This window comes from Lithobates pipiens, unplaced genomic scaffold (assembly GCF_037356315.1).
Source record: "Lithobates pipiens isolate NorthernLeopardFrog02 unplaced genomic scaffold, aLitPip1_a1.2 Scaffold_13, whole genome shotgun sequence".
NCBI lineage: Eukaryota > Metazoa > Chordata > Amphibia > Anura > Ranidae > Lithobates > Lithobates pipiens.
Window position 1 is genome coordinate 75268173 of NW_027507718.1, and position 13197 is coordinate 75281369.

A 13197-nucleotide genomic window follows, 5' to 3' on the forward strand; every position below is an offset into this window, starting at 1 on the left:
GTGAGCACAGTCTATTCTGAAATGCACAGATCTGTTGTGTCGACACCATGAATAGTTCACAGAGCCTTTCCCTATGGATCCCAAGGTGTCCTGCAAGGAAGCCTCTGAGATGATCTCCCTGAGCAGCCTAGAAGTAGCATCAAGTTTGGCATTCATGCTGGAGCTGCGCCTGTCCTCCTCGATTGGACAGTTAAATCACTACTGTTCTTGTGGTGACGAGTTGGGTCCGCAGGGTCTGGAAAAGTTCCATTCTTATCTGGGGGGGCGTCGTACACATTGATGAGCCGAATTGGCTCTCCCACCCACAAGCTGTTTGACCAAAAGACTGCAACAGATTGGCTCACGGATAGTCAACCGGGAAGCGGCTACCCCTGCGGTTTTACAGATGCCACCCCCAGACCAGTAGGAGGGTCCACTGGGAGATCAGATGAGTGTACCTCAAGGAAGGATGAGCGCACTTCTGAAGCATGTAGACATCACTCTGCTGAGTAGAAAGAGGTCAGCACTGCTTGCCTTCTAGATGGATTCCTAATACTTCTTACATTGATGGGAAAGATGGTGAGCTCAGCCGTAATGAGAGAGTATGAGGTCTAATCAGCAAGGGATCGAATTTGGGGGGGGGGGGGGGGGGTCGTGTGACTTTGATTGCCTCAGTTGCCTGTCCTGTGTTCTGGATTAGGGCCTGCACCACCAGGACATTGTCTATCATCTGGCTGAGGATTGAGTTGGGCACGGTGTCAGCCATGATCTCCTCTTCTTCTGCAGGCTCAAGGTCCTCCACTACTCTGGCTCTGGTCCATTGCTGTCGCGCTGGACCCCATTGAGCCGTTTGGAGGCATCTGGGTCCTCTGCTCTTGGGCTCTCTCTGGCTTCTGTTTCCGGCTTCCTGTTGGGCTACTGGTGGAGGTGGGAGGGTGGGGAAAGTCCTCCAGGGAGGGAGGACAGGTCTGGGGGAAGGTCTCCTCTTGCATAGGGGGAGGGGAGGAGCAGGGGAATGGGAGTGGACTTGCCTGTGGCCTTTTGAGGCCCCTTTGGCTTGTTTTCTGGTGGCTACCTCTCGGTGCTGGAGGATGGCTTACCCTGGATCAGGGTTCAAGCATAGGTCCGGGTCCTCTTGGGGTAGTGTTTGAAGACGTGCTCTGCCAATCCGCAGAGGTTGCAGGCTTTGGACCTTGGACAGTCCTTGGTCTTGTGGCCTGAAACCCAACAGAACCTGCAAACAAGTTCTGTACAATCCTTAACCATATGTCCAGGATGGCCACATCAGTTGTGGGGTATCCTGGGGTAGAAAAGAATTCCTTCGGATGATCCCAGGGAGAAACATGGCTGCAGGTGCTGGAGGTCCCCTGAATGGTCTTTCCTAAGTTTGCAAAGCACAGACCACTTGCCTATCCAGAAGCCGTTGGCATAGAGGATTCAGTCTGGGTCCTTTACCAAGGTGCAGAACCTCCTGAAGGTAGGTGGATATGTCCTTTTCTTGGGTATGGGGGTTTCTCATGGCCACCGTCACCTGCTTTTTGCCCCGTGTTGTGGGACAGTTTGCAACGAACTTGCGGAAAGGGGATTCGGGGCCACTGGTCTTCATCTCCCAGTATCTTCTACAGACCTGAAAGGACAAGTTATAAAGTACCTCTTGTGAAGGTCTGCATGGAAAGCGTCTCCGCTTTGCTGAACCCCTGCTCCAAGATCATCTTCTTTCCGAAGATCTCCGGGGTCATATCTGGGACTCTTCCATCCACCTCCATCAGCTGCTGCACGACTGTCTGCTTCATCCAAGTCTGCAGGCAGGTATGGCCTGGCTGGTCTTGGTTGGCTGGCGCTGGCCACGGAGGAAGTGGAGGTTGAGGCAGCGGCGTTCTTGGGGTCTTCGAAGGAAGTGGCTGGAACAGGGTTTTTCTTTGTCTTGCTGGTCTTATCGCTCTTCCCCCCAATCCCCCCCCCCCCCCCCATTGTCGAGGAGCTGGATGTCGCTTTGGGAGTTCTTCCTCCTGGTTCCTCAACGAGGGGATGAATTTGTCCACCCAAAAGTCTTGGACTGCAGGGATTCCGCCAGCAAAACTCCGATGGAGCATACACACTGTTGCATTTTCCGACCAAAAGCTCTCATTGGACTTTTGCTGGCGGAATTTCTGATCATGTGTACGCGGCATTAGAAGTTTAATTGCTTGCAAATGTGTTTTTGGTGTGGGGTGTGTATAGAGATATAGACATCTATATCTATTATATTCTCTAATTTAAAATGTATTAATGAACCACTTAAACTCCCGTTGAAACCTCAGTCAAGTCAGATGAAAGCGTGTATATGGCACTTTTCAAAGTGTCTTCCAGAGCTTATGCATATAATTTTTTTTTTTTTTTTTTTTTTTATCGTTATTAAACTCCAATACTCAAAGGCATGGTGCTGATAGACGTGACAAAACAGACCCACCACTAATTTACACTTTTGTATCCACCTTTTAGGATTTTCGAACACCATCATCTGCCATTAAGGAGAGGTTTTTGCAAAGGACGCCAAATTCTTTGCATAAGAGAAGGTCCGATGTGACTTGGAAACCTACACCAAGTAACAAACTGGCACATACCCCAACACCTTGTAAACAGGATCCCATGAGTGCAGCACGCCTGCAGCTTGCACAGCAGGTTTGTGGACCTTTTTTTATTAAATGTGTTGTAAAGTGTTTGCACAAAAGCAATTCGTCACTATAGCTAAACATCTTTCTTGCCCATTGAGAAACACAGGAATAAAGCGACTGTTGGGTTATATTGTTGCCTGCTGTATGATTGAACACTGGCAAACAAAATTGTGGCTTGGCATAAGCCCTTTTACTCCCAGAATGCCTCCAATGTATTTATAGTGTTATAGGAAGATTTACTTCCTACTGTGCCACGTGAGCTGAGAACCCTGGTAGCTACCTCTGTCGAACACCACAGCTCGGCACCGTAGATCGCTGTACTACCGTTAGCTGGAGGCACCTTTCTTGAACTGTTCTCTCTGGCAGGCCATGGACTGCAAACTTTCTTAGCTGTGACCCTAATCTGTCAGCTCCCAGCCAACTTTCACCTCATCTGCCATTTTTATGGGTCTCTTGTCGGTGAATGAGGACTATAGCTAAAATGTTGGGTTGTGGATCCTGCCAGGAAAAAGCACTTCACCTACCATTTGAGGGGCAGCGCCTCTTCGAAGCTACCCTGAATGTCATTATAAAAGATGACCCTGGTAGATGGAGTACCCAACTTTCTCAGCAATAACAGCCTAGGGCTTAACATTGGAAGACTCACAAATTGACAGAGGCCCAAACTAGTCCTTTTTACTCCACAGCATCTGCCTCAAATTCCAGATGCAGTCTGGCACCCAGTCCAAACCCTCCAGAAACCTCTTCAGCATTAGTAGATCCCCCATTTTTCAATGTGGGGGAGGGAGAGGGGGCTCTTAACATTTGGGTGCAGGTTATTTTTAGGGGCTACAAGTTGGTTAGTGTTTTTTTTTTTTTTTTTTTTTTTTGTGCCCAGTCCCCTTTTTGGTTAATTCCAACCTGTCTGTCGATTCACAGCTTGGCAGATCTCCATGCTGCCCTAGTTGGTCCTCTGGCGCAGGGCATTGATGTCCCTGTATCTATGGCAGAGCTGTTCTAGGGGTTCTATTTCAACCTTTTCAGTTGCCAAATCATAAGGGGGCCTCGTTGGGGCCCAGAAATTTTGCATGGAATCCACCAGGGCTGTTGAGATTCTTTCTGGAGCCCAAGCAGAGAGCAAGAGAAAACCAGTGATTCTCATTGCACCAAATTGACCTGGTACACATTGTTACTTGGACTTCTAGGAGACTGCCCTTGGCTGCTTCCAACAGGTCAGTCTTGCTATCCCAAGGCCCCCTGTTTCATCCAGCTTTTCTGTCACTGGCTTTTAACAGCATGGCTCTTAAAGTCCACGACTTGAGAGACAAAAGGATCGCCGAGTCTGTAATTCCCATGTTGCTAAAATGCAGAGAGACCCTTCCAGAAAGATCTACTATTGTACCTGGAAATCATCCTTTGCCTGATTTGAACACGGGAACTTTACTCCCAGAGATTGCTCTTGCCTTATGGCCTTCTGCAATTGGGGCTTGACCAGAATTTGATCTTAAGGGACAATTTTCAGCCTTGTTCATTCTTTTTCAAAAGATTGTTTTTGGTTCCCCTTGTAAAGACCATTTTTAAGGTGTTTCTTGTATCAAACTACCTTTACAGCACCCTGCGTTTTCTTGGAATCTCAATCTGGTTCTCTATGCCCTGCAGGAACCACTCTTTAAAACCCTCAGGGAACTACCCTTGGATGTTTTCTCCTGCAAGATGACCTTGGTGGCTCACACCAAGGTCAGACTCGTCTCTGCGTTAGCAGCACTCTTGTAAGGAGGCAATCTTCACAAGAATAAAGTAGTATTGGGCTCAGGAACCTCTTTATTCCTAAGGGTGGTGTCAGCTTACAGTCTAAGGTCCCTAACTAAAATTCATATATACACATATCGGGGCCAATTTAGACGGGAGCCAATTAAGCTAGCAGTATATCTCTGCATGGGTTTCCTCCTGGGTATTCCGGTTTCCCCTCTGCACTCCAGGTAATTATGTGGTTAGAATTCGAACAAAGGACCTAGTGCTACTAGGTAAAAGTGCTAAACATTTAGTCACAAGCCTTGGACCTGTCATAGGGAAGGTATCTGCGGCTCTAAATGCGCAAAGTGAAAGATATTTACCAAAACCCACTTTTGATAAAATGCGCAGGCCTGCTTATGGTGGCAGTATGCCGGTTTTAATGTTTTTTGTAATAACTTTTTCCTCAGGTTGCTGATTACATAGTTAATGAAACTCCAAAATACCAGTCGGGACGTGGAATGGAGCTTGATGACTTGCTTGGCATGCTGTCCTCTGATCCTTTCTTATCTAGAAAAGAGATTCCTCGCACTCCAGAGAATTTGAGTAAGCTAATTTTTATAGATTATTGAATCATTTCTGTACAGACTGCCATAGTCTTCAAATTAATCCTATATAGTGAAACCTTGTGCCTAGAAAAATATCGGAGAATAAACATTTTTACAACTAGTTAGGAAAGTTATTTATTGGAAACAAAAAACAATCTACCAAATGCATTATGTTGTATAGTCGCCCACAGCTTAGATTTTGAAGGTTGACATAAGCTATATGGAAACAACCTTGTTTATACAGTACTTTGAGTAATGTGTAACTACTCCTAAACTATAATAGTAATGTATATTATGTAAAGTCCTCCAGAACATGTTGCACTCGTCATTGTTCATATTTTATTTTAATGTGGTTGTAAACCCTTTACAGACCACTTTTCCTGCACGGTTTAGGAGATATTTACTATGTACACTTGCACCGACGTCATCGGTGCATGCGCACTTTAGAAAGGGCACGAGCGTGCTGTTTTCTATAGGGCCCATGCCGCAACAATCTGCTCCTGCACCGGAGGGATGTCCCGCGATTTCGACACATCAGAGCCGGAGTCTGTGGCTTTAGAAGGAAGGGGGATGATGCCCCCCCCCCCCCCCCCCAGTGGGGAAATCGCGGGCTTCGTTTGCAGGTAAGTGGCACATAATGGTCCAGTATGCGACACATACTAGCCCATTATGCTTTTACTTTGCAGGGGAAGACTAGTGTTTCTCAACCTTTTCTTTTCCCCAGTCAGGGCGCCCTTTAAAATAGTTTCAGTCCTGAGGCACCCCTGTCTAAGGCTTGGTTCCCATTACTGTGGAACGGGGTGTGTGGGGCAGCCCATTCAAATGAATGGACTGCCCTACATGCAGCATGCATCCACACAAACCTGTGAACCAAGGGATTGCTCACATGTGAGGTTGGAGGGGCAGTAGAACCACATGGTTGAACTGTTTTTACCAGCCTCAACTGCTCCCCCTTTACCTTTTTTAGAGGCAGCAGCTGGGGGTATATCCAGGGTGAATGGGGTGCACTGCAACCACCCCGCAACTGTGTATTGAATAGTTGAGTGGTGATGCTGCAGTTACGGGGTTAAAACGCAGGTGGTGAGCAGGCAACCTAGTGCCTCTTTATTGCCTGTCAAATGCCTCCTGAAAAGCAACCTGAGCATGGGTTGCTTTTTATTGGAGCAGCAGTCCTTGCTGCTACCGTGTTTCCCCGAAAGTAAGACAGTGTCTTACTTTCTTTTTATCCCCAAAAGCCCCACTATGTCTTTCGGGGTATGTCTTATATTGGAAAAAAATCCCAGCATGCAGAGCTGCACTGCGCTACAGAAGAGGACTACAAGTCCCAGCAAGCAAGGCTGCACTGCATTACAGAGGCCTACAAGTCCCAGCATGCAAGGCTGCACTGTACTACAGAGGAGGCCTACAAGTCCCAGCATGCAAGGCTGCACTATGGAGGACTACAAGTCCAAGCATACAAAGCTGCTATGCTCAGCAGAGGAGAACTGTAAGCCCACACAGCCCGGTATGTTGGGACTTGTAGTCCTCCTCAGCTGCATCTTGCGGTTACATAAGAGCTGCAGAGAATCTCTTCACACCCCCCTCCCCCTCCCCCTCCTTGGTCTCTCTCTGTATGACCAGCACTGACCTGTACCGGGAGGACACAGAGCCAGTGACACCTGTCGGCAGTGATCCGGGACCTGGCGCAATAATCCCCTTCTCTGTGGTTGCGTCGGGCAGCGGCTGTCACTCACAGCCGAGCAGAGTGAAGCCACCTCCCCCTCTTGTATGGCTACACAGTGCTGTGTAATGGAGGGGGAGGCGGCTTCAGTGAAGCCACCACCCCCTCCTCCTTCATGGACAGCACTGTGTAGCCATACAAGAGGAGGGGGAGGTGGTTTCACTCTGCTCGGCTGTGAGTGACAGCCGCTGCCCGAGACTGATCAGAACAGCGCGGTCTCTTTAGTCGGAGGGGGAGGGCGCTGGCTTGGCACCCCCCCCCCCCCCCCCCCCCAGGGTGTGCCACCCGGTGCGGCCCGCACCCCCCGCCCCACTCTTAGTACGCCACTGGAGGCGGCAATACCCCCGTGTTTCCCCGAAAGTAAGACATATGTCTTACTTTCGGGGTACGGCTTATATTAGCCGACCCCTCTGAAACTCCCGATACGTCTTACTATCGGGGAAACACGGTATTACAAACAAGCCCTAAAAAAGCAGTTCTGATAGTACAGGAATAGGGGATCAGGATTAAAGGGCAGATGTACGTACATGCAAAAAAGGCCTTTAAAAATTTCTAGTACAGTACCTTTACTCGCACAGCCAGGTACTGCACTATTAGGGGAGACAGAGAGCAGCACACTCCACCCCCTTTTTGCTTTCACTTTGCTGAGGCTGGCCAAGCTCCCTTCCCAGTGCCACTGTACAGTTTGGCTGGTGACCTCATATTACAGCCTTTCTCTACCGTGATGCGGCACCCCGGTTGAGGCTGGTCCAGACAACAATGGAATTGAATGAATGTCCAGACAATAAGATTGTGGTTGATTCCCTCATCTTTTGTTAAATGCTGTGGATGGAGTGATCTCCAGTGGCGGCTATCATATTTACAAGCTGCTTGCGTACAGTGTTATGCCAATTAATTTTCCACCTTGCAGTTTTTGTTTTTATAGATTTTTCTTAACCATGCATTACTGGATGCAGGTGAGCGACCGATTCTTTGTTTGTATAGTAAGCGTTTTCTTGTACAGTTTCAGATATTCGAACATCCTGGCGAAAAGCCATCCAAAATGAAGAATTTTGCAATGTATCCAGTCCAGTGGAAGAGCAATGTGTAGAATCTCCTGTAGAGCAAGAGTCTGCTCACTGCAGCCTGGTGGATCTGAGCATGGCTTGCTTCCTGTCTGCTTCTCATTTATCTGAGCATAATGAATCTCCAGATCAAAGGATGACTATGAGCACTGGAAAACCAGACCCTCATGAAAAAACAGCCTTAAGTCAGAACTTGACACCCTCTTTGGCTAGTGAAATGAAATGGTCTGAGCAAGACAAATGTATTCCATTAAAGGAATCTGTGAAAGTGCAGTTGTTGCAGTCTGCAATTGGAGATCACAATCATACTTTTATTTTTGACGACCAGCCAGGTGATAAATTGAAAGACAGCACAATGATTATACCTGCCCCTACCCAAGAAATTGCTTCTGCACATTCCACTCTTTCATGGAACTCTTCAAAAGCAATGGACTTAAGCATCAGTTCAGAGAGCCACGATGTGATCCAGTTTGGCATACTACAAGAAACTATCCCAGAAGGAGATGGAAACCTGAGTCTTGCCAGCACAACTAGTGCACAGACTCCGGAGGTGGATAGATACAGCACCAGAGTAGAAAGTAGTGAGCTCCCCTCAGATAGTAGAGAGGGTGGCTGGGAACCTATGGAGCGTAAAATGGACATAAATTCTATACGTACTAGATATGAAGCTCTAAAAAGGAGCTTTTTTACGTCTTTAACCGAGGAAACACAAAGTGTAGTGCACACTCCATTAAGCATGGTTGCGAAGCAAAAATCTGAATCCAGCCTTCCAACAGAGACTCTTGGTGTGTTCAGCCCCTTAGATAAAGTATTAACATTGGATTTGGACTATCTAAACACTCCATCACCCAGAAACAGAAAGCTGTCCCTTCCGCAGCTCATCTCTTTTTCTCCATGTGAAGATAATGTACGTGCCAGGACCACGGAAGATTTCCCAGATGTGTTTGAATCACGAGGTAATCTTTATTGCTGCTATACTCAGGTATTGGCAGGATTTTTTGGTACAAATTTATGTTTTTGTGTAGGACGAAGCATGCCATATTTGAAACTTTTCTGTGAATTGCCATACCCCTAAAGTTTTTCTGTCATTGCCTTCTGCAGTTATAGTGATCATGGAACTGCAGAGCAAATTTCTAATGTATAGCAAATAACACATTAAAGTGTATATTTCCCTAATTATTTCTTTTTTTCGTTCATTGACCAATGCAGCCTCTTCATATCATTGACCTCTGCCCGCTCACTCCTTTGGTGCTTACTTCAACTACGATACAGGGCACTTACACCTCCCTTCCTGCCCAGGCCATTTTTCAGCTTTCAGCGCTCACACTTTGACTGTGCGGTCATGCTTCTGTAACCATGTGAATTTTTTTTATCATTCTCTTCGCACAAATAGGGATTTTTTTTGGTGGTGTTTAATCACCTGTGGGTTTTTTTTCTTTTCCTCATATTCCTAAAAAAAAGTTTTTTCAAAAAGGTTTTCTTAGTTTGTAAGTACATTTACATTTTGTAAACAAGTAATTTTTTCCCCTGCACTGATGAGGCGGCATGAGTATGCCGTATTTATGGGCACTGGTGGGCCGGCACTGACTGGCATTACTAATGGGTACTGGTGAGCGTACACTGCTGGCACTGGTGGGAGCTTTATTGTAATCGGGACACTGAATATCGGTGCCCTGATTACTTTCCTAGATGTCCTCCTGTGAGGAGATGCTGCTGATTGGCTCTCCTCCCCTCACACTGTCAGTATGAGATGAGCGCAGATTACCTGCATCTCCGTGTTTACATGTGACCGGCTGTGATTGGCATCTTTACAGAGATGGGGGGGTCACACCGTGTCCTAGCAACACGGCGCCGGCTTGATTGCTGCAGACCCATTCTGGGCGGACGCCCAGAACGAGAGCCACACCAGCCTGCGGTCATTTGACAGTGGGTGGGTGGCAATTGGTTAATTCAAGGAGTATAACATGTGGCTCTTAGGGCTATTCCCTTGCTTGCTCTCACCATTTTAGTTTCTATCACTTCTGCATGCTGTGTGCCGGAGCTGGCGGCCTTGTGAGTCCCCCTTGGGGGTTTTGACAAAGATGCAGCGTTTCTCTGTCCATATCACTCCTTCCTACGGAAGATGTGTCCAATTTTTTTTCTAGCTGTATGAGGACATTGCCCTGCCTTGTTTACACCCTTCACATCCTAAGCAGATTGTGTGGCACTCCCTGGATGTGGTCCAGTTTTACACCATTAAGGGTTGGATTCCTCACGTCCCCATTAAGGCACACTCTACTAGGGCAATCGGTGACACACTGCTTTGGGACATCCCTCTGCTAAAGAATTATGAAAAGGCTGTGTCAATGTTGCCGTAAAATCTTTCTCTGAGTTCATTGACTTACATGGCACCCACCCCTCCATTTTCTTAGATAGTACTGCATTGTGACTGAGTTGCATTTAGCGGAGAAGGAGTTTACTACCTGCTGGGGCTGCCCATAGGCAGTGCTCAGCTTTTCTTTTCTTTCTGCTCTTTAAATTTTTTTTTCTTCTAATGCCCTACTCCTGTTAAGTGCGGTATAACCCTAAGGTCAAGAATATGGAGACTGTTGGTCAATAGACTTGGTGACAGGTAATTTATGGCGAGTACCCCCCCCCCATTTTCTTTGTATGTTTACAGGTGTATTTTAGAGATCTTAAGTCTGTAATTGTCATGTACTTCTGTTCAACGTACCTGGTTAAGTCTGTTGGTCACCTTTTCTTTGTAGCTCCAAGCTGATCTCTGCATGGTCAGTTTGCATCTGTTGCCTGGTCATAAAGTCCTAAATTTATATGCCAACCCATATTATGAATGCGGTCATTGTAACCCAAAATACTTTTCATTTAGCCAGAATTGGTCGCAACCTAGGCACCTTGACGCAGTGGCTGCCTAAAATTCATGTGGCTTCTGAGTCTTTAACCACTTAAAGACCGCCCTGCAAGCATTTACTGCGGCAGGGCAGCCCTTAAAAAAAAAAATCACATTTCTTCATCAATTTGATTTTGCACTTATTTTTTTTTCATGTGTTTATAGTGCAAAAAATAACAGGTGATCAAATGCCACCCAAAGAAAGCGTTTGTGGTGGGCTGGAGAGGACATCAACTTTATACAGCGCCACATGCATTTGGCAAATAATGCAGTGCCGAATCGCAAAAAATTGCCTGGTCATTAAGAGGGTAAAACATTCCAGGGCTGAAGTGGTTAAATAAAATACAGTATAGATATTCAAAAAAACAAACATACCCTTCACCCCACCCATATTAAAAAGATAATGTTGGCTTACACTAAACGAGCAAACATCCAGACGTAAACACTGGCTTAACTTGTTAATAATAAAGAATTATCTAAACGATCCAAAATCTTAGGACAATATGGGCACTAATATGCTGTCTTGTTTTTGCATTTAGTGGCTTTTTATCAATTGGGCTCAGAAGGCATGAGGAGCCAGGCGTGCCAGCAGGGGACCTCAGAAAATTAGGTTTGGGGCTCCTCTGTACAGGGAGAGATGGGATTCCTGCCTAAGTTCATATACAAAATATTCATGAGTACTACTAGCATATCGGGGGTGTAATCAATAATGACACGAAGTCAAGAATATAAAAAATGGAGAGATCTTTATACACACCCTAAAGTTAACTACAATTTAATTTATTGCTTAACCGCTTGCCGACTGCCTCACGCAGATACTGCAGCAGAATGGCACGTACAGGCAAACTAACGTATCAGTACCTTGCCTTTTTTAAGAACCGGTCTGCACGTGCAGAAAGCTGAGTCGAATTGCGGGTCCCGCGGTCTTTGTCCGCGAGGATACCCACGAACGTCTCGTGGAGAGGAAGAACTGGGAGATCCGAGATCCTAATGTAAATGAGCAAGAGAAAAAGCATCTCCCCGTTCTGCCTAGTGACAGTGTCACTGACCTTTGCTCCCTGTGATCAGTTACATGCCACACGTAGCTACGCCCCCCCAGTTAGAATCACTCCCCGGGACACGCTTAACCCCTACAACATGGTTAACCCCTTCACTGCCAATGTAATTTACACAGGAATCTGTGGATTTGTATAGCACTGATTGCTGTATAAATGACAATGGTCCCAAAAATGTCTGTCCACCATAATGTTGCAGTCTTGATAAAAATCGCTGATTGCCACCATTACTAGTAAAAAATTTAATAAAAATGCCATAAAATTATCCCCCATTTTGTAAATGCTATAACCAATCGCTTATTGCAAAAAAATTTCTGGGGGGTGGAGTAGAACTTCAATTTTGTTAGGGAGCTACGTCGCACAACCACGCAATTGTCCGTTAAAGCGACGCAGTGTGGAATTTCAAAAAGGGCTCTGGTCTTCGGCCAGCAAAATGGTCCTGGGCTTAAGTGGTTAAAAGAGCAAAGTACAAAAATTCAAAACAAGCCAAAAATCCCGCTTATCCCCCTGTATATAGGGCAAAAGAATTGTAAAACAAATTCCCTAGTGTTTTATGCTTCCTTACATCAAATACACCGGATCCATCCAAGCCACTGAGGCCACAGGATGGTACCTGGGCCTCCCATAGAAGAATGAGGTTTTACCTGTAAGCCTCTTTTTGAGGGCTGGACCCCAGGGACCAGGACTCTTTTTGGTCATGCTACATTACCTAAAGTTGCTCCTGAGGGGTGCTCTATAGGTCCAAAGGAGTGGAACCCCTATTATAGGGACTCGGTCTTTGAAGGTTTACTAATGCTGCCCGCTGTGATGTGTTTGGATCTGTTTTTCAGCAGTACCCTGCAGCGAGGAAAAAGGGAAGACGCTTAGGAACTGTAAAAAGGCCAACTATACTTTGTTTTTCATATGAATCGGCAGCTCTGTGTACAGCTACAACAGCGTGTCCCTGTAGCGCGGGGGGGGGGGTGTCGTGATTGAACAAAGTGTCTCCCCCCCCCCCCCCCCCCCCCAAATTGGGGAACTAAGGGGCTGGTATGTATGGATGTATGGATAAAGATATTAAGCCTTTACTGCCAAGTAAAATTCCCCCCTAGGCGCTGGGAACTCCAGTTATGCCTCCACACTGTCATCCTCTCCGGAGATAACAGATATGTCAAGGCAGGGTGAGTGACTGGAACCTATTGGTGGGTGCAACTACTTCTCACCCTTCAGCCCCTGTATACATGACTGAAGATGCAGGCTTAGAATGAAGGTTAACGGCTTTAATTGCATCCTCCTATCCAAATGGATAGGAAGCGTGCTAGATTCCCCCCCCCCCCCCCTTTCAAACCCTTTACAAAGGGAACAGTGGGCACAGGATAAGGCATTACCCTCAGGCGATTACGTGGAAAAACAAGCTGATTATTCCTCTGCAGAGGAAACGGTTGAACCTTTTGCAACCTTGCAATCTGAGAGCTTGATGGTACAGACTCTTATGGAGATGGTTCGTTCCACTTTCATGCTAGCCCTCAACAGTCAGTTGA

The 13197-nt window shown here is 46.5% G+C and overlaps 1 protein-coding gene across 1 annotated transcript in view; it reads left to right on the forward strand.

The window, feature by feature from the left end:
• HAUS6 (HAUS augmin like complex subunit 6) overlaps positions 1 to 13197 on the forward strand; it is a 42481-nt gene that overhangs the window by 24787 nt on the left and 4497 nt on the right. The window contains exons 14-16 of the mRNA XM_077475228.1: positions 2461 to 2640; positions 4814 to 4949; positions 7675 to 8691. Coding sequence (XP_077331354.1) covers positions 2461 to 2640; positions 4814 to 4949; positions 7675 to 8691 — 1333 coding nt within the window. The remainder of the gene's footprint in view (positions 1 to 2460; positions 2641 to 4813; positions 4950 to 7674; positions 8692 to 13197) is intronic.